This window comes from Scardinius erythrophthalmus (assembly GCF_964197995.2).
Source record: "Scardinius erythrophthalmus genome assembly, chromosome: 21".
NCBI classification, from domain to species: Eukaryota; Metazoa; Chordata; class Actinopteri; order Cypriniformes; family Leuciscidae; genus Scardinius; species Scardinius erythrophthalmus.
The window spans coordinates 24924993-24946276 of record NC_138241.1 but is presented as its reverse complement, the minus strand read 5'-3'; the positions used below and the strand labels follow the sequence as shown (position 1 = coordinate 24946276).

The 21284-nt window shown below is 37.7% G+C and overlaps 2 protein-coding genes across 9 annotated transcripts in view; both read left to right on the top strand.

Moving 5' to 3' along the window:
• Nucleotides 1–5300, top strand: part of ldb3a (LIM domain binding 3a) — a 46954-nt gene extending 41654 nt beyond the window's left edge. For all 7 annotated transcript variants that reach the window (XM_081350441.1, XM_081350443.1, XM_081350440.1 and 4 more), the window contains 6 exons: nt 173–327; nt 867–1227; nt 2279–2459; nt 2562–2682; nt 2794–2909; nt 2991–5300. In XM_081350441.1, coding sequence (XP_081206567.1) covers nt 173–327; nt 867–1227; nt 2279–2459; nt 2562–2682; nt 2794–2909; nt 2991–3080 — 1024 coding nt within the window. In that variant the 3' untranslated portion in view covers nt 3081–5300. The remainder of the gene's footprint in view (nt 1–172; nt 328–866; nt 1228–2278; nt 2460–2561; nt 2683–2793; nt 2910–2990) is intronic.
• Nucleotides 5301–16748: 11448 nt separating this feature from the next.
• Nucleotides 16749–21284, top strand: part of bmpr1aa (bone morphogenetic protein receptor, type IAa) — a 13426-nt gene continuing 8890 nt past the window's right edge. For both annotated transcript variants that reach the window (XM_081350438.1, XM_081350437.1), the window contains exon 1: nt 16749–16958. In XM_081350438.1, the coding sequence (XP_081206564.1) occupies nt 16892–16958 (67 nt within the window). In that variant the 5' untranslated portion in view covers nt 16749–16891. The remainder of the gene's footprint in view (nt 16959–21284) is intronic.

Genomic DNA, 21284 nt, shown 5'->3' with positions numbered 1-21284 from the left:
ATATATCCTGGGTTTGATTGCCAGAGAACGCAAAATATCTGGAATACACTGCATTTGGCTTTGGATGAAAGTGTAATGTGAATGTTTTAAATTGTTTAGGAAAAGCAGAAAGGTGGAGTAGCTTCTCATTTGAACTGAAATATTATTGAGTTTCTGGTCTGTCCTTCTGTAGTCCTTACGCCCAGCCTCCACCTATGCAGCAGCCATCACACATGCAGCAGCCATCACACATGCAGCACAGCTCCATCCAGATCCCTGTAGGTCCACCTCCACCTAAAGTGGTCACGACTGCCACCATTATGCCCACAGCATATCCATCCGCCCCAGGTAACCACTGTATATATGTGACCCTGGACCACAAAACCAGTCACATGGGTAATTTTTTTTAAAATTGTGTTTTATACATTTGTTGAATAAATAAGCTTTCCATTGATCTATGGTTTGTTAGGATAGGACAATATTTGGCTGAGATACAACTAAAAATTAGATTACAACTGAAAATCTGGAATCTGAAGGTGCAAAAAAATCGAAACATTGAGAAAATCGTCTTTAAAGTTGTCCATTTATGTCTGCGATTGTGCAGCATTCACTCACAAAAATAAATGTTTTATATATTTACGGTAGGAAATGTACAAAATATCTTCACGGATCTTTACTTAATATCCTAATGATTTTTGGCATAAAAGAAAAATCTGATCATTTTGACCCATGCAATGTATTGTTGGCTATTGCCACAAATATACCCGTGCTACTTCTGACTGGTTTTGTGATCCAGGGTCACATATGTGATTGTGTATTCAGTGTATGTGTGTGTCCATCTTTGGTTTACTGTATGCATGCAATACTGATTCATGGGCATCTTTTAGCACCAGCTCCTCCAATGGCTTACAAACCTTCTCCACCTCCACCTGCTCCTGCCGCCGCTCCAGCGTCTTCCAACAGGCCTCCTTGGGTTACTGATGACAACTTTGCCCAGAAATTTGACCCTAGCAAACCCACCACCACCACAAATATCAAAGTGCAGCCTCTTCCTCAGGCGGCACCACCACCACCAGTCTACATCCCCAACCCCGTCCCTGCTCCCGCTCCTGCTCCATTCAACCCTTCCCCTGCTCCGTTCAGCCCCGCTGCCTTCCCGCCTGTGGCTCGCGGAGTCGCTCAAAGAGCAGAGCGGTTTGCAGCCAGCAACAGAACACCTCTGTGTGGATCATGCAACAACATCATCAGGTATGATTACACTTGTGCAATATTCATCACAAGACCCTTTGTAATATATATAGGTGTTTTTATTCTACTTCAGGCACTTTTGTGCCCCGGAGTTTCATTTTTATTTTAGTTGTATGAAGGTCATATTAACATTGTGTGATTTCTTTTTACTTTAAATTTTTTTTCATTTTACTTATTTTTAAATCCATTTTGTTTTGTGTATGTTTTTTTTTATTCTATCACAAACCCATGTGTTCAATCTTAAAATATAAAAATAATTTAATTTAATTTAATTTTTAATTAATTAATTAATTAATTTTAATTATTAAATAAATAAAATTATGATAATCTAAACAAAGGAGAAATAAGCATTTTAATATTTAACATTTCCAAATTGAATGTTTATATTAGCTTTTCCACTTCCTGAGTTGTGGTGACACTTTTTTGCCCCTTGTTTTATTCCAAAAAAGTTTAAATCGTAATTTTTCATGACAGAATGCTATTAAACACAAGATATACACTACCATACAAAGTTTGGGTCCGTAAGAATTATTATTTTTTTTTTTTGTAAAGAAATTAATACTTTAATTGAGCAAGAATGACTTTAATCAAAAGTGAAGAGTTTTACATTGTTTACATTTTTTCAAATAAATGCACAAAAATATTAAGCGGCACAACTGTTTTCAGCATTGAAATGTTTCTTGAGCAGCAAATCAGCATATTAGAATGATTTCTGAAGGATCATGTGACACTGAAGATTGGAGTAATGATGCTGAAAATGCAGCTTTGTCTTCAAAAGAATAAATTACTTTTTAAAATATATTGGAATAAAAAACAGTTATTGTAAATTGTAATAATATTTCACAACATTACTGTTTTTACTGTATTTCTATTTAAATAATTGCACCCTTGGTGAGCAAAAGAGACTTCTTTCAAAAATATTAAAAAATGTTACTGACCTTTTGAACGGGAGTGTAATTTGAGATGTTCAGTACTTTCTTAATTAAAAAATGACAATGTTCGTGAATTTTTTTCACGAGCCCTGATGCCGCAGTGTTTTTTGACTCCTCAGGGGACCATTCCTGGTGGCATTGGGTCGTTCCTGGCATCCAGAGGAGTTCAACTGCCATTATTGCCACACATCTCTGGCTGATGTCAGCTTTGTGGAGGAGCAGAATAATGTTTACTGTGAGAACTGCTATGGGGAGTTCTTTGCACCTACCTGTGCCCGCTGCAACACCAAGATCATGGGAGTACGTCGAAAACCTATTAACATTGCATAAACGTGCACAGACATGATTGTAAACACTCTTCACAGGTACTGTCAGTTAATCCCCTCAACATCTGCTCAATAGGAAGTGATGCATGCACTGCGGCAGACCTGGCACACCACTTGCTTTGTGTGCGCGGCTTGTGGAAAGCCCTTTGGAAACAGCCTCTTCCATATGGAGGATGGTGAGCCGTATTGTGAGAAAGGTATGGGAGCCACCGCCTATGTCTAACACAAATGTGTACATTTATAAGTTTGGTGTATGCAAATTTACAGCCCACACTACAATATTCTTCACTAATTGTTTCTGTCACCAGATTATATCGCACTCTTCAGCACAAAGTGCCATGGCTGTGACTTCCCAGTTGAGGCAGGAGACAAATTTATTGAAGCTCTTGGCCACACATGGCATGATACCTGCTTTGTTTGTGCGGTAGGTTTGTTATAGCACCCACTTGGTTTATAAATAGTTCAACACTAAGGAGTTATGACACGTTTCTGTCTCGACATTTAGGTGTGCCACGTGAACCTGGAAGGACAACCTTTCTACTCCAAGAAGGACAAGCCCTTATGCAAGAAACATGCACATGCCATCAATGTGTAGATGCTTCGACAGTGCATCAGAAGCTGTCAATGAAGGAACTAAATGCAATTAATGTTACATCTGCATTTGTGGTTTTATGGCAAGACATTGGTGCCAATCCAAATGACACAAAAACGAATATAAATACACACAGTACATCATTTATTAAACAGCATATAAGCGATGACTGAATGATTCATAAACTTGGTGTTTTGACATTTTTTCCAAATTCAAATCCAGTGTGCACATAGAGTATTGGTTATTTTAGGTCATTCTTTTATTCTTTTATTATAGCTCGATACATTTGCATACATGCACTTGTATGCCCGATATACATTAATTTAAGAGATACAACATTTTCACTTTTTTGATTTAGTGAATTTATTCAACATACAATTTTTATGGTTTTAATGACTAAAACCTTGTTTTGAAATGAATAGGTTATTAGCGGATGTTAAAGATTGCCTGCATATGTATCATTTATAAACCAGAAACAGCCTGAAAGAAAAGTCTATGCATTCTATTATGCCTTAAACTCTAAATGTGTAAACTTAAATGGTCTGAAGATCCCCGACTTGCAAACTGATCAAAAAAAGATGTTTAATAGATTGAGACCATATGTTGTTGTGCAGTGTTTTCAATGCTGAATGGGTGATTTGTTTTACTAATTGTGTTTTTAGTGTGTGTGTGTGTGTATGTGTGAAAGCATGCAAGGGAGTTAATTCATGCATTTGTGATGTCAACATTAGCATTATGTTGTCATAATGTTTTCATCAACAAATTTGAAGAAAATGCTGCATGCAGGGCATCTGAAAAGGTAACACAGAATTTATGTTAATTCATCAGTTGTTTCCCTCACAGTATGTGCTGTATAATTTAACAGAGTATTTTAAACTATTCATGTTTGGCCTTTTCACCTGTGATGTTTTTTTCGGTTATGTATTGTGTGCAAAACCTCAATATTTACATAATCGTTTCAAATAATTTACTTGTTTTCTTTGCCAAGAATGGGGGATTCTTAATTTAATATGATTTAATAAATAATTTAATTCTCAAAACAGAGCCACATACACAGAGGATTTGAGTTAATTCATTTGTTCCTTAAAATGAATTACGAATGTGGTACCTGAGACTTTGTTTTTTTTTATTCTCTGTGGGTAGATGCCAGCCAACTCTGACGTGCAACTGTAGGGTTACAGGACAGTTTTTGTTTCATGCCACATGCCTATTAAAGAACATAAAGGTCAAATTCTGAGATTGCAATTGCAGACACTTATGTTTTCCTAAATGCTGGGTGATATTGAACATTTGTATGCATACAATTCACTTGAACAAGATAGTTTTTATTTAGACATATTTTAAGATTGTGTCATTGATGTGTCCGTATATTTTCACTGCCATATATTAATCTAAGTTAACCTAACCCACCTCAGTTAAGATGTGTTCTGAGGGCTACTTTTGATTTTGGCTTGTTTTTTGTTTTGAATATTAACACAAACAATGGTTTTGCATGTCATAATTGCCTCTCTTAAATTTAATAAATTGTTAGCTTCTTTTTTACACAACATTAGTAAGTTATTTAAAATTACATTTGTAGCAGTGTTGGGTTCAGGAGTGGGTATCTTTTTAGCCTTTTTCAAGAACGGATATTTTGAATATAACTCTATTGAATGTAAAGCAGTCATGTTACACATAATGTATTATCACTATTTGTCATCTGCTATATCTGCTGTTCACTTGGGAATTACAGGGAGAAAAAAGAGTGATCCATAATTTAATACATTTGCAGTGTTACTGCAATAAGAAAAACAATTAAGAACCATATACAATATGTTATACGTGACACGCATGTGTTCACAAGTGTCTTTAATGCAGTCTTCTGTTGAATAATACAATGTTTGTATGAGATTTCAAACTGAGATGTGGCTCTATGGAATACTCATTTACGTTATGTAGTACTTTATGGGTGTGTTTTTCAAGATAAGATGATAAACTAACTAGTACTACCAATGGTGTTCTCTTTTTTGTATTCTGAAATTATGTTGTGGAAACAGCCTTACTTTGTACTTATTTCAATGCCATTACATTTAAACGTAAAAAAGAATCCACCTGTGTCTTCACTGACATGTTAATCATGACTAAAAATATGAAGTTGCTTTATAAACTGAAAATAGCTCATAACACACAATTTGATGGGCACTTTTCTCTATGTATGATTAAATAAAACCGTACTGCAGACTGGACAGCCTAATTGTTCATTATTTGTTTTATTTAGATCTAAATCATAATCATTCTGTTTAACTTGCACTCTATCAAATGAAATGTTTAAAACTGTCTTTTAAAGGATTTATGCATTGTATAGAATACACAAATGGCACGCAGAGCATACAAAAAGAGTGTAAGGATAATGTTAATCATGTATGTGTTAATTAAAAATGAAATAAAATGAACTAATATGATTTCTATGTTTAAAAACCGCGGGTTAAATGTTTTATCTAATGAACATGAAAATATACTCCAGTTAGTTTAAATGTACAGCATCATCAGTTACATGTTCGTCGCCACTGTTTAGTTTCAGTCGCCAGGTGGCGCTGCGGAGTCGGTCATCAGCGCGCGCTCTGCCGTGACCGTGAGCTGTTGTCCGCTGACTGCGTGGAATCAGTGAGTGCGGAACACTCTACGATGATGGTCAGTGCCAGACCCTTGACGGACCTCAGTGAGAGTCGATCACGACCACTACTACAACAGACCCTCTGAATTGTTCGAGTGCCGAGAGCTCGTTAAATCGACGGAGTACACGAAAATACGATTTACTGAAGAATCTTTTCGGTAAGTGAAATGGAAAGTGTTAGCTTGGCTAAGCTAACGCTGCCTCACGAAAGTTTGTTGCGTTGAATTTTCCATTTTCCACTTTCCATTTTTCGATTTATTAAGGCAAAAGCGACTGTCGTGGCGTGTTACAGTTTATTTCACTACACAGTACACAAATGTACAAGGCTTAAAGATAAAAAACTGTGGACGTTTACGGGTTTATTAAATTATTTTGTTGGTAAATTATCCCAAGAGTGCGGCGAGTTGAACGATAGCTAGTGAGCTATCGCTGTTAGCAAGGCAAAATACGTTTAAATTTACTCGTTTAACTAACTACAAGAACTGCATTTTCTCAAAACAATACAGTATCCTCGTAATTTTACGGTTTATTATATGTTTAAAATACCATTATTATTGTTTGAAGAAAAACTGTCACTGTTAAAGTCCGAGGAAAAAGTTATTAACGCGGTAGTCGCGTAACTTAATGCTAGCAACAACTCCCCTAATAATTTGACAGCTGTACGTTGCCTCTAAATATTAATTTATTCTTCATATGGTAACTGTTTTACATGCTTTTTTTTACTATACAACAACATCGCTTACTTAATATTTTTGATTATATATTATTTTTCATGGATTGTTTTTAACTTCAGGCTGGTCTGGTCACGTATCCGCCTCTCAATACAAAAAGCTGCTTTTAAGTTTTATTTATGTCTGCATCTGTGGGTGGAAATTTATTACATTTAAATGTCCTCGTTTTACTGTACAGTTTGTTCTCTCTTTCTTTTAGATTTTGCTCTTTCTTGTGGCTGTACTTCTAGCCCGCTCAATACAAAAGCTGCTTTTAATTTATGGGTACCGGGGGGAAGGGGGTCTGTTCAGCTCCTTTACCTTCTCGAGGAGGTCAAAAAACAGATGGTAACTGCCTGTGAAGCAGTCTGTTTCGAGAGGCCTGGAGGAGAGAGGCTTAGTCTGAGGAAAGTGGATTTATTTGATAAAATTAAAGCTAAAGGCTCGTTGTATATACATGCCAGACATCTGTGCATTCCACAGCTTGATTGAAAATCTCCTCTCCAAAAAATAATATTGGTCAAATTCTATGAGCTCTGTGCTGATGAGAACAGAACCAGGTTGTGTAAAAGAGTTCATTCAAAAATGAAATCATTTACTCACCCTCATGTCGTTCTAAACCTGTAGGAGTTTCTGAAGATGTTACGCAGACCATTAGGGAGCGGAGACCCCATTCACTTTCACTGAATCTTTTTTCCACACAATAAAAAATAATTGTATCAAGTCACATCTTAATTTATGTTCCACGGATAAATGAAAGTCATACATGTTTGCAACGGCATGGTTGTGATGCTTATTTACTCTAACTGTTAGAGCAATTATTTGTTCCGTCTTTCTTTGAATGTTAATGAATGGTTAATTGTTATGCTGATGTGAAGGTCATGTTCTTTGTGTCCAGACTAAAGAGATGTTTTAGTTCAGGAGTGTTCAATAGATTCCACAGACCCTTAAATATGATCATCCTCATGTGAAGGATACTGTAAAAAAATAAAATATTGTAAAAAAAAATTTTAACTTTCTGTTAAGTTAATTATTACATTTCGTATTCATACCAAAGTAATGTATTTTTTTTTATGTACACTGTTTTTCCCTAAGCATTTCCACCTAGCACTCCCTTGGAGTTCCCCGGAACCTAGGTTGAAAATTATTATTGGCACAGATCTGTCCCTCGTAGAATGTGCAAAAGCAATCACTTAATTGCTTAAAAGGCTGCAGTATCGTACAGCAATAAGCACAGATGTTTTTTGCCCTCTTATTTGTTGTTTAAAAATCAGCCAGGCCTAGATTAAGTTGCCCTGGAGCCCTCTAGGAGTTTGTTTCAATCTCAGCCACAGTGTGAGAGATCGGATTGCAGTGGGAGTCTGTGGCGAGGTGGCAGCGCGGGGAGCTTGGAGGGGGGTATGGGGGCAGGAGGGTTAAAGAGGCAGTATAGATCAGGTTTCACATCCCAGCCTGGGTTCCTCAGGCTGCTGCACCATCTAAAGTCAGCCCCCTTACCCCTCCCTTACTCGCTCTGGAGACAGGATGGCTAAGCAAGAAGGAAAACACACATGGCCACCTCAGACCTGGCCCTGAGTGTATCACCCATTCCATCGTAAAGGTGCTGATGCATCACCCACATTTAGTCATATCATTCTGATCTAAAAGGTGAAAAACTAATCCTCGATGAGCTTGGTCATTTGATAAACACTACTGCGCTGTTTTTTGAACAGACTGTTCTTTAACACTTACTGTAGTGTAGGCTGTGGAGTCTCTGCGCTTGTGCTTCCAATGGATGGTTGGAAAGTGAAGGGAGAGCCATTGATTTCTTTAACTCTTTCTACGCCACTGTTGGTTAGTGTGATGGCAGATCAGATAAAGATAGATTGGATAAAGCTATGCAGTGGGGGCTTGGTGTAGTGCTGGAGAGTGGTCTCTGTTTATTCAGTATGCCCCAGCTGTCCTTTAATGGTATTGATCTGCTTTAAATACACTTGGCTATCGGAGTAAATTATTTAGAGTGGCACCGGATAGGGTGAATTCAATGATGGGTTGGGTTAGTGCAAAGAAGACAACCAAAAAGATTTGTGTCTGGTCTTGTAATGTTTTCCCATATTATTTAGAAAACTTTTAATTACATGTGTATTTTTTGTTAATATAAAATGCCATGTGATGAACATCTTGTGTGTCTTGGAATGCCATCACACTTTGTTTATGGACATGCTTTAGTTAGAGAAACAAGCGGGCAGCCATCTTTACAATTTAGCATTTTAACTTTTTGCGCTAGCTCTGTATATTTCTATGGCATTGCTGTTGAAGAGTAAAAACCTGGTGAAGTGGATTTACTTATTGTAGAATTAACACAATTTATCATGAGCATTGTTATGTTTAAAGTGGATGTCAGCATATGTCATTAGAACGGGAAGATTTTAAAACAAGCGCTTCATTCATAAATCTGTAAGATCTTACCTTCATGCTGTGAACATACAAACGCTGAAAAGGGGCAGGGTCACATGGTCTATACCAGCACTTTTCTCTTTGTAAATTAACTAGTCTAATTCCACTCAGTGGCAGATTTTAGATATAAACTTTAGTATTTTTGTTCTGATTTAAAAAAGACAGAATGCTGATGTTAACCCAACCAAAAAGCTTAATTACTTGTCAAAGGATACTTATTTTTGTCTGCTTAAATATTGTCAGGTAATTCATTCAAGTTCTGTGTGCAGCATCAGATGAACACTTTTCTGTTTTTTCAGCGTTTCCACATCCTGCCCAGTGCTCTCCAAACAATGTGCAATTTGGCCATTAAAACAAATATAAATGTAGGCTACGCAAAACAAACAAAAAATGTTTTGTTCACATAAAGCTACAAGACAGTCACTAAATTATAGATAATAAAGGCAAACAAAGCCACAAAACACGTGTTAGAGTTTCAGAGGTCTTCTGAACAGGAACGTGTAGGATCAGTTCTGTATCAGATATTTTATGATTATTCTGTTAAAGTTGCTGTTCTTCTTATAACATTATTATTCCAATCACATTTTTTAATCACATTTTAAAAATGCCCAACAACAAATATGTTGTTAATTTTAATAATTCATATTGTAGTCAAAGTTACAGTGTGCAGCTTGTTTGGGCTTGCTGCACATGTATATGCTTGTTGAAGTCTAACACAGACTCACTTTCTATTAGGATGTTTTGCAAATGTAAATACTTGCTTGACATTTAATTTATTACATTTTTGGATAAGAAATGAAGAATATATCAAAAAAAATCTAGGTTGTACACAGTGAAAAAACACACACACCGTTTAGTTGCACTCCCTTCAGCTGCTCTCCTCCATCCCATTAATCTTTTTAATGTAGTAATGTTGCAGATTACACTGTTAGCAAGTGCAACATGACACTTTCAGCAACAAGAAATGTTCCTTTTCACACTGAAATTGAAATGCTGACAGTATCAACAAAATTATTCTATTTGAAATATCAAATATTTGAAGTTGAATTTCCAGTGGTACCAGATTTTGGATCTATGAGATGTTACTGTGGATGGGACTACCCTGCACGATATGACAGAAATAGAAACCAAGCAACCAGCAAAATGTCCCCTCCCGGGCTTTTCACTTCTTCATTCCTCTGGAGTGTCTGTTTCAAAACAAGTACTCTCTGTGACAGAACAGTACTTCGTCTGAGATGCTATTTTGAATATTGTGTAGTTTTAGATATAGTTCTATATATTTTTATTATCTGTGTCTCTTGTCACTGTCATTCTGTGCTGTGGAAGCTTCGGTCACAAGACAAATTCCTAGTATGTGCAAACATATCTGACAATAAAGCTCATTCTGATTCTATAGGTTAGGCTCACTGGATAATAAAAATAGATAGATTTCAGCAAGTTGTACGGTTTCTTTCCATGTACCTTCTTATGTTCATGCATGTCTATTTCGTGCTGTAACTAGTAGTAAAAGGGAAGAGATGATCAGTTCATCTGCGCTCTGCTCTGCTGCCTCGCTTGTACACAGGCGCTACAGTGATCTGTCACACCACATTAAACCGCACCAAAATGGTATTTATTGTTTGAATTTTGTTATAAAATAGACATAATTTGAAAGTTGAGACTGTTATATATCAAAAGTAATACAGAACAAAGCTTGTGAAAATGGCATAGTTTAAAATATTTATTCTTGGGAGTTATGAGAGATTTGTTATCAATTCATCAAAATGAGAATCGATTAAAATCGAGAAATCAATATTTTTAACACATCCCTATTCTTTGTTAACAGGGTTTTGTGGTACTATGCCAGAATCCAAATGCCATTTGGACATTCAGCCACCTGGATCCGAATGACACCTGTAGCCAGCCTCCATGCTTACCAAACACTATGCCAACATGCTTCACAGAAATGGATCTTTCTGTACGGTAAGAATAGCTCTGCTAAAAGATAATATCAGTTATTCTTGACTAGGGATGGGCATTCGATTAAATTTTCTTAGTCGATCGTCGGGAGAATTAACGATCGACTATCGATTAATCATTAATATTTTTATATTGAAATTCATTATTTCTTCAACTTTTTATAAATTAAAAATGCAATGAAAATACAAAAATACAGTTTGTTTGTCCTCGATGAGATCTTTATTACAAGAAGATCAACTTGTGGCAGTGAAACTGGACGTTCGGTAGACTTGAAGATGCCCTGCGGTGCTCTAAAACAGCGGAACCTGCAGCTGCGAGCCGGCGTTCTTGAACAGAGACCCATGCATGGCCACTTCATCCGTTTTCTGTGATCGGATAGCTATCCGATCGTGAAAAGACCAGGTGTAAATGCCCTCCGAAACGCATTCGAGACGGATTTAAACCCGATCGCTCAAACCACTTCAGGAGGAGATCTGAGACGCATTCCAGACGAAACTGGACAAGAGTAAATGCATCTGGTTGTTGAAACTACATATGTAAATTTGACTTATCCCAAAAATGCTAAGAAATAAACATGTGAGAGCGTTTTATAGGCCTAGGCTATATGTCATGTTATAGCCAGATATGACGGCGTTACTGGAACACGCATCACCACAGATGAGCATCTATTCATCAAGCCAACGTGCAAACTATCGCAAATCAAAGTGAAAGTCATTCATCAACACACAATCATCTTCATTAAAAGTAAAGAACCGAAATGATCTTACCAGGGCTGTTGCCACAATATTGTTGCAGTCTTTGATTTAGAAATTATCGCTGATGATCAATAAAATGCAGCTCATATCAGTTGCTTTCGGACGTGCAACAATTTAAATATGTAGCGCGGGAATTCAAGATCGGATTTATATCCGTTTTGCAAAAACACATTTATATGACCGGGTGTAAATGGAATCGTTTTGATAAATCAGATAGCTATCCGATCTGAGAAAACGCATGAAGTTCCCATAGAACTTCTGCACCAGTCCACTGATTTCTGTTGAGAAAGATAAGCATGTTGACATGATCTGGGATCAGATGCGACCGCAACCTGGTGACAGCCAGTCAGCCGCCGAAAACACCCGTTCTGAGGGGACTGACGTTGCCGGGATGCACAGCACAGGTACCTCCGCGCTAAAATCAATTCCATTGCTTCAAGACTCACACTACGCAACGCAACCTGCATGATTAATCGATAACAAATAAACGTGATCGACGAAATTCTTAACGATCGATTATCGATCGTCGATTAATTATGCCCATCCCTATTCTTGACCTCTCTTATAGGCAGACATCCCCTGCAGTATAAGCAAGAAGTGTGTTTTGATTACATGACCACAGTAGATAGAAATGCTCCCTGCATCAGCGATGGCCAGACTGCAACAAATGGTTTCCACATGTTTGGATCTGAGAATTCATTTTAGAGAAATAACATTTACAGGCCAAAGTTCATCCATGTGTGACTGGTTTCCATGGCAACAGCTCCACCTAGTTTCTCTCACACCTGTTGTGCAGACTTGTGCTCTGCAGATGCAAAGCTGTGAAATATACAGGGAGGAATTTTCACAGAGGGAAAAAAGGATTTTCCCTTAGAAAAAAAGAAGTTGTGATTAGTGCTGCGCTGAATTTTTATTTTAATTTTTTTTTGTCTAAATATATACAATGTCAACTAAAGTCTATTTATTTAATAATAGATACCATATGAGGCGTAATCCCAGGGCAGGGTCATAAGTTTGGAGATGGTTCACTATAGTTGAACACTAGATAATGGGTACTGTAGCTGTCTGTTGAACCTGGCTCTCATCAAACCCCAGCACACCCACTCGCTCTGACCCTTCGGTGGAATGTGTGCGGCAGGTAATGGAAAATAAACTTGCAATAAACCTCTGCTGCTCCAGTAATTCCAGGAAATTTGTGGACTTTTCCATCTCCATATTTGTTCCTTTATGAATACCAAGAAATAGACAAATATTATTTTGCTTAACATTAAAAACAGAGAAGTATAAAGGCCACGATATACTCACGGCAAAGTTATTTTTCGTTCTTCATTTAGAAGTAACAACGATGTTCGAAATACACGAGCAGCGATATACTGTTACCGAACATCCGATGGTTAGATGCGTACATTTTAAAAAAGCATTCTTAAAGCATCTGATTATAATAACGTAGTTATGTTTGCATATGTTCTACGGCACTTCAGTGAAGTCACGTTTATTTATATATTTGCATTTAAAGGGACAGACACAAAAACGGTGCATTTTTTCTCACCCTCAAAAAGTGACCATTTTAAGATGGTAATATAAAAATATCTGTGGGGTATTTTGAGCAAAAACTTCACATTCACACTATGCGGACATCAGAGACTTATTTTATAGCTTGTGATGAAGGCATTATACCATCCCTTTAACATCCCCTCACTCTCGCAACGACATCTCTTCTCTGATGACGTGTGCATCGTCTCGAGGGCAGGTCAATAATCCCGTTTACGCTAAAATTGGAAGGAAAAGAGGATCACGTTTTTCATTTCATGCTGACTTTAAGTTTTTAAACCAGTGAACTTCGTTTCAGTAATGATAAATAACATCAATAACAGAATGCTGTAATGATAAATATCAACAAAAATTCTAATGTAATACATTTTATTATTACAAACATTTATAAATGGTCATATCATAAATGGTGCAGCCTTATTTTAAAAAATGGGCATAAAACTGGAGCTGAACTACAACTGTTTTCAACAACTTCCTAATCTTCTTGGCTAAGAAAAACTAATTTAGAAAAAATATTCAGGCATAAAAGTAATGACGAGTCAAGCAAACAGCACTTAGGTCATTCTGTGGTAACTGGTCCAGTCATGCATTGAGATCAAATCAGCTTCTTTAGTGAGATGTATTTAGTGTTTCACAGACGAGCTGTTGTTGAGCTGAGTTTCTTAAATTCTCAGCCAAAATGTGCTCAGATTTTGGGGGCTTTGTTCTAGGAATGGTGTCTCAACCCATTACCTCTCTAGAGGAATCTGGCCGGAGGAGCTCATATTGCACCCAAGTGCTCCACAGATTAACTTTTGTTCTTCTCCTGCAATCCACTGCTGTGACACCAAAGACTCTGGAGTCTTGTGCTATGTTCAAAGTCCATGCTTGACTGACTCTCCACGATACAGCTGCTTGACAGTGATTGGTGTTGTGTCAGGAAGAGATGTGGGACTTCAATGAGGATGAGAAGAAGTGAGGATGATAGGAGAGAGAGAGTTGGTCGTGGGGCACATCTCAATGTGCCTAAGTATTCTTATGCTAATCCTTTCCTGGGATGAGGCGCAAAGCAGCCAAGCAAACAATGGCAGCGGAGCCAGAAAGTCTGCCCCGCAGTCTAGCAGGCCTTGAAAGGCATGTCGGGCATAGCGCCGACACTGAGGGAAGGCAGCCTCCGGTACTGGGAGCCCTGCTGTAAGGAGGGGCCCCAGGAGGGACCAGAGATCCGGGCCAGAGCAGGCTGAGAGAGCGGGGGCGACGGGGAGACAAACACCAGACCTTTCTGGTCGTCATGCAGGCTGTAGTTAGAAGTGATAAGAAAGGCAGAGTGAGATTTATTTTGAAGATTGTCTGTATTTCATAATATTATGGTACATAGGCTGGTTGTTACCCCATCCAAAAACACCTGTATGTTGTGGTGAACTGTTGTTTATGTTGTATTGTTGACCTGAGGAAGTTCTACACAAGGAAACACAGAAAAATATTACTCCCTCCTCACGGATTGAGAGATATCCATGGTCAGGCATAAGGTTTGACTGCAAAGGTGCACCTTAGTTACACATCACCATACAATACCCCTATTCATTCAGCCTCCATACTCTTTATGGCGCCAACAAAACCTTTCAGAGGGCAGAGCTCCAGGAGTGTCTGATGAAACACTAAAACATACTGTGCTTTATATCGCTTTAAGATCCGTGATACTTTTGGAGCGATAATAGTGATATATATGTACACAAGACACATGACTGCATGGCTAAAACAGCCTAAACTTCATATCAAAGTCCCCACTGTTTATAAGTGAATGTGACCAGTCTAATATTAGAAGTATAGCCTAATAAGCTGCTGTCAGGGGTGTCCTTCTCTCCACTTCTTTCTTCTTTTTTTCTTCTTTTTTTTTTGTACATCCAAGTTTTGCTTTCAAGTCAGGACATGACTGAACTTGCTTAGCCATTCATGTATAAGAAACATCTGAATGAAAGTTGATTTTACCTGTTGAATGTGAGTGATTTCATTGGCCTTTTAGGGTGTTCTCTACGTATTGTGATTCGTAGATAAATGCAGTTGTAACAGAAGTGCTTTTTAAGAAAGAAAAAAAAAATTCAGTGAGTACAATTACATGTGCAGTTATAATTAAGCAACAGTTATACAGACTTTTACATTGTTTTTAAAAGTCATATTACTGTTTTAGTTGAATGAACTCGAACTATGTAACCATATACATGTTACCGTTCAAGAGTTTGGGATCATATTTATTACTTTTTTGCAAAAAAATTGTTACTTTTATTTAGCAAGGAAACATTAAAGTTATCAAAAGTGACAGTAAAGACTGAAGAATTATAAAATAAATGCTGGTCTTATGAACTATCTATTCATCAAAGAATCATTCAAAAATGTATTTAAATAGGATCATGTCACAATGAAGTATGGGGTTTTTCAAAAACAATGAAAACTTCTGAACAGTAGTGTAAATGTTGGCAGTTTAGTAAATAACACCTCTAAACATCCTCCTGTACTGTGTTGTCTCTCCCACTATTTTAACCTTGAAAAATATGGTTTCAGCCCCATATTTCATTCCTGATGCAAGAGAGAAACTGTTCTGTTGTGCTTGTCTAAAATGCACCATACCTGTGTACATTTGCAAATTTAAAGTAGCTTTTTATGTTTTATCTATTTTTATTTATTTTAGTTTTTGAAGCTGGTAAGTTGTGGGGCATCTCATCCATCTTTTGCAGCAGGACTTAACTGTCCCTGGTTGTGATCCTGCTTCTTGTGTACCTTTTAACCTAGCACACACACTTAGCCGCAGCTTCTTGTCTCTTTGTGTAGGTGCCTGCACAGCTATCTTGTCCCTTGCCTTGCGGAGGCAAGCTTTGTTCCCTTGTTATCCGGTCAGGGATGTGTGAAAGTGGGGCACAGGTCGGGGCTCTTTGTCCCCCTTGGGCAAATCAGAAGTGACAGACACCGGCCCACTCTGCCACTAATTTGTCCCCCCCTCAGCACAGACTTCACTGAAGGCCACTAATTGCAGTGAGATGCACAGGCCTACAAGGGAACAGACACATCACGTTATTAACGCTGGAAGGGGCCAACGGGGTAATTGCGGAACATCCTTCATCAAATTATTTGGGCATGTTTCAGCATTCAAGAGTAGCGCCGGCCTGACGGGTTGAGGGGTCAAGCCCAGAAAAAACAAGGGGGCAATGATGTTCACTGCCTCCAAGAAAAATTACAACATTGCCTAAGCAAAAGTGGAGTCTGCATTTTTCATAAGATTGAGGGTTTATTCTTCTCTAGATATGTCCAAAGATATGTGTGGTGATGGGTCTAGGAAATACAGAAATATTTTCTTCTATTATGTTACACTTCATTACAAAAAGGTCATAAATATATAGATCATAAAAAAATTAGTTCACATGATTACATTATTCACATGATTACATTACAGACCAAAGGAATGCTAGTTAGCAAAGTCATTTTTGGATTGTGTTTGTAGACATGATGCATTGAGACGGGTATGATCTTCTCATCATATGTGCTTTGTCTTTTTTTGTCATTCTAGTGCCTTGGACCCCGTGAGAAGGGACCTTTGAGTTTCTAGTGCCATTGTCATCCTACTATTGTCATCTTATCCACTGCATCTCTTCTGTCCCTTGCACCATAACTTTGATTGCTCCACCTGTATGTTAGTATTCACTGGGATTTTAGGATCATAAGCAGCCGTCATCACTGATCTCATCCTTACCCCAAAGGTTACGACAAGGCTGTTTGACAATGGCTCAGCTTTTGTCCGTCACTGTTTTGGTTGAAGTCTACCTTCTTCTCAGACTCTGCGCTGGAGGTAAGGGTGTCTTCCTTCCCTTCATATTACATTCACAGTAGCGTTAGATTATATTTACTCATGCCTAGTCCTAAATGTATAATAGGTATTCAGATGTGCTGCTTGGAGTTTGTCTAACTATTTGCACCTTCTCTACGTAAACTCCATCATTTGAGCTGTTCAGCTTGTTATATATAAACACTCATGAACGCAAGCTCTAGAGCTACTGTGAAAGCTCAACTCACAAGCATTTTAATATTTCATTCTGAATGGGTGAGCTTATCAAATACTCATCATATTCACACATTAACTAAGACAAAGGTCTTCACTCAGTTCTTCACATTTCTGCATTGGTTCCCAAACGGGTATGTGAGGTGACAGACGTGGTACATGAAAAAATTGCTGAATTTTGCCATTAATTTAATTCTGCCTCACCTTAAAATAACATGTATTTTAGGCATGGCAATGGTAACAGGCAAAATGCCATGTCTAGTGTAAAAACGGGGAAATGGTAGTGCCGTAAAAGGTCAAATACATGACATCCAATCAAATGACCTCATCTTTTGCGGTCAAAACTTACTGCATTTACACAAGCAGCGTGCATATGATAGGTTCCGTGCAGAGTATGCTGCTCTGAGCAACATCAAACCGTGTGTAAATATATCTAGATGTGGCTTGTGCCACTGTAGTGCAAAGATGGCTTTTGTTGCTACTAGGGATGGGCATTTCAAGCAAAAATAATATTCAAAGATCGCTGGGAATTATTCAATTATTGTTCGAAAATCGCACTCCTCCCCCACATGCATTCATGCATGCACGCACACATGCATGTATGGCTACACACCAGAGCTTTATGTGTGCACTTGAGCGCTCTCCGCTCTGGATGAAATATTACCACTTCGCTCACATGCTCTGGAATGAGGCAGTGTGTTCTGTTGTCTGAGATTTGATTGATAGCTTTAAGGTGTGATATTGGCAGCACCACCCTCATGAACGCGTCACCACCGCATCAGCAGCGAAAACATGGGGATTTTTTCACAACATGGGGAATCGCACAAACTATTAAATTTTCTATAATTAAATTGTGACTCTTCCCTACTGATTTAATTTGATTGAAATGATTGATTTAGTTTCATTTATTACATTGTTTATTATATTATTAATTAAATTAATGGAATTTTCCTTTTTAAAGGTGAAAAATGCATCTGAAAATCAATTTAAGGGGGCAAATATGGTCCCTTAATGCAAAAGGTGTAAATGCAGACTAAATGGAAGAGAAGGGGGTACGCAGGAGGATGTTAAAAATCTCAGGGGGTACGTCACTCTAAAATGTTTGGGAACCACTGCTATACTGAAAGCTCAAATATTTAAGGATGTTTAATTGAAGACAATGTGAAACTGTTGTGGAGTAAAATGTAAAATTTCATATAATAATCAAAAGTATCTCACCGTTTTACAAGAATGCCGGCGATTCAACCGCATTCTTGTGCCACAGGTAATTTAATACCACAGATAGCACTTAATTAAACAAAAAACAATGATTTGTTCTATGCTGTGAACTCTGCATTACTTTTTATCAAATAAAGTTCAATACAATGTAATGTTGTAAATTAATAAATTGTTATATTTTCATTTGAATGTAATTTGAGGTATAGGTGGCTGTTTTTGTGGTTAGAGTAGGTCCAGGGGGAAATCCTTCACTTTCTTAAAGGTACTAGCTGAGGCACACTGGGGGTTGGGGTTGGTTGATTGCTGTTCAGCAGGGAAGGAATCATAAGTGCTCATCTAAACGTTTCCATATGCTTAATAACGTGATGTTTACTGATTTCAAAGAAAACCGATACCTTTGTTTAATGAAAACGCCCTCCCCGAGTCAAACTAAACTGTTTTCCCAGTGAACTCTGCAGAGGCTGCTGTGATGGTTGCCTGTGGACAGTCAATGAGCTGTGAAGGCAAACAGCAATAGCCGATTGCTCGGAAAGCCGCTTTAGGGCACAGGGGAAAAAAAAGTTTGAGTTGAAACTTGCCTTCAGCTTTATATTTTAGGTCACATTGTTTATTTTAACGAACTTTAACTGAATGTCTGTCAGACAATAGTTTGTGCTGAGGTTTAGAACACTGTCTGATATCTCTGATGTGTGTTTAGTCATGCCAGGGAGTTCAAAAGACATCTTTTCCATCGTGACTCACTCCTGAACCATGAGCCTCTCAGAGGCCCCCCACTAAAGGAAGCTGTTGAAGTGATTGTTGCTGCTCTCTCTTCCTTTTTTAGCACATTAACAATTTCCTCTATAGCACCGTCACAATTGCTAGTGGGTATGAACTATTCCAAACACTCTGTGTTCTCCGGAAATACTTTGACCCTTTTGTGTTGTTGATCTTCAGATTTAAGCCCCTAATAAGTGTGCTCAGATTTGAGATATTACGAATGGCTTCCTTGCTGTTCCACACTGACTAAAAAACTTGAGCAGTTCATAATATTTTTTAATTAATTTATTAATCTAGTTTTTTTTATTTTTTTATTCACCTACATTTTTGAATGAACAAATTAAGCTTTTATTTATTAATTATTTATTTATATATTAGATGCATACAGGACTTGACTTTTTTGCTCACCAGCCACTGGTGGCTTGTGGTTTTCCAAAGTTACTAGTCACTCAGCATTTTCACTGGCCACAATTTCGACATCGATACCATGGGGAAAAACTGCAATATAGATATTTTTAATGTTTGTAATTTTCTTTTTTGCTTATTTTTAATAACAAAGATAAAATAAAATTAATGACCTATTTTGTAATTATAAAATTAAACTAAATAAATAATAAATGACTTTGGTCATCCCAACCTGTTCAGAATTGTGAAAGGTTAGCGAATGTTAACATGATTGATAGTTATGTTAATTTTGCAAACATCTCTGTAAGGACGTACACACTGGCATGTAATTATTATAATTTTATTTAATAAGGACAGGGAATGGTCAAAAAGCAGGGCAGGAACATGCTGGTCAATTGAGTTTTAAGTTTTTTTTTTTAAATTAATGTATGAAATAATGAATTGTAACTTCGGTCATATTTTTCAATTACTTTTACTTTTTTTTTTTTACCGGTTTTAGTTTTTTTCCTCGAGGTATCGATTCAGTATCGGTATCGAGGTATTTTTGTCTGGTATCCTATCGTCATAATTTTGGAATCGTGACAACACTAATCCCACGCCAAAATTCAAGCGCTATAACAGCAACAATATTCATCCAAATGCAGAGCAAATAAATAATTTAATCCAGGCTTAGATTCAACACTTGCCACTGCAGATTAAATCTGTATTTTTAATGGCCTTTTCTGTGCTGTCTTTTATTTGATTCTGATAAATAAGTTTAGAGAAAGGGAAGAAGTCTTGTAACATGCCCAGTAGTCAGATTTTCAAACAGCTCAGTTTTCCTTTAGAGTTCATATTATATCTAACATCAGTGTCCTTGTCGGGGTATTTTTGTACAGATGCAGCAGAAAAGCAGGAGATTGTTGAAACCAGAGATGCAGCATGAAGGCGGGGACATTTGACTTCTCAATGCGCTGTTGTTTCTCCCAGTGTTAGAGTTGTGTAACAGCTAGTTAAATACCTCTATGGTACATCTTTTTTACCTTGCTCATCAGATGCACCCCTGAGATGTAATTTCAGGTAGAAGTCTGCACCTCTGAAACATAATCTTCAAGAAAGAGAGAGGTGACATTGGCGACTGAAAGCCCTCAGTTGCCTCCACAGTGCAATGTTTCCCCCCCCACGCAATTGTAGACTTCTACCTGGACTGAATAGTGAATGGGGTAAGCACTCCTCCTAGGGGAGAAGAAAACGTGTTTTAAATGCAGGCAAGCATTTTACTTGCTTTCCCTGAAGTGAACGCTTTAAATGTAAATGTATGTATGTACATTTGCCCCAGAAATGACACATTGACTATTTACTCCACTATATCGACTTAATTCAGTTTGATTTTAATTGACGTTAGTCTTCATTACTTCCAGATGAAGGTTTCTGCTCCTTAAACCTAAACATAAACCTTGAACATAAACAATTAATGTTAAATGCGATATAGTCTTGTCAGTGAAACAGTGAATTACTCTGAATTATACCATTTCCCTTCAACTTTACTGTAGACTCAAATCTACTAGAGAGAGAGAGAGAGCGTGTAATGGTGTGTATCTGCTAGAATCTCATTATGGGGGAATGCTCTGCCAGACCTCAGACTCCACTGTAACCAGTGGCAGAATTAGGCACACATGTGAATGTGGAGGCTCTTCTGGGCCCCTGACACATCAATCATCGCCCACAACCAGTCACAGTCCAGCAGTGGCAGTC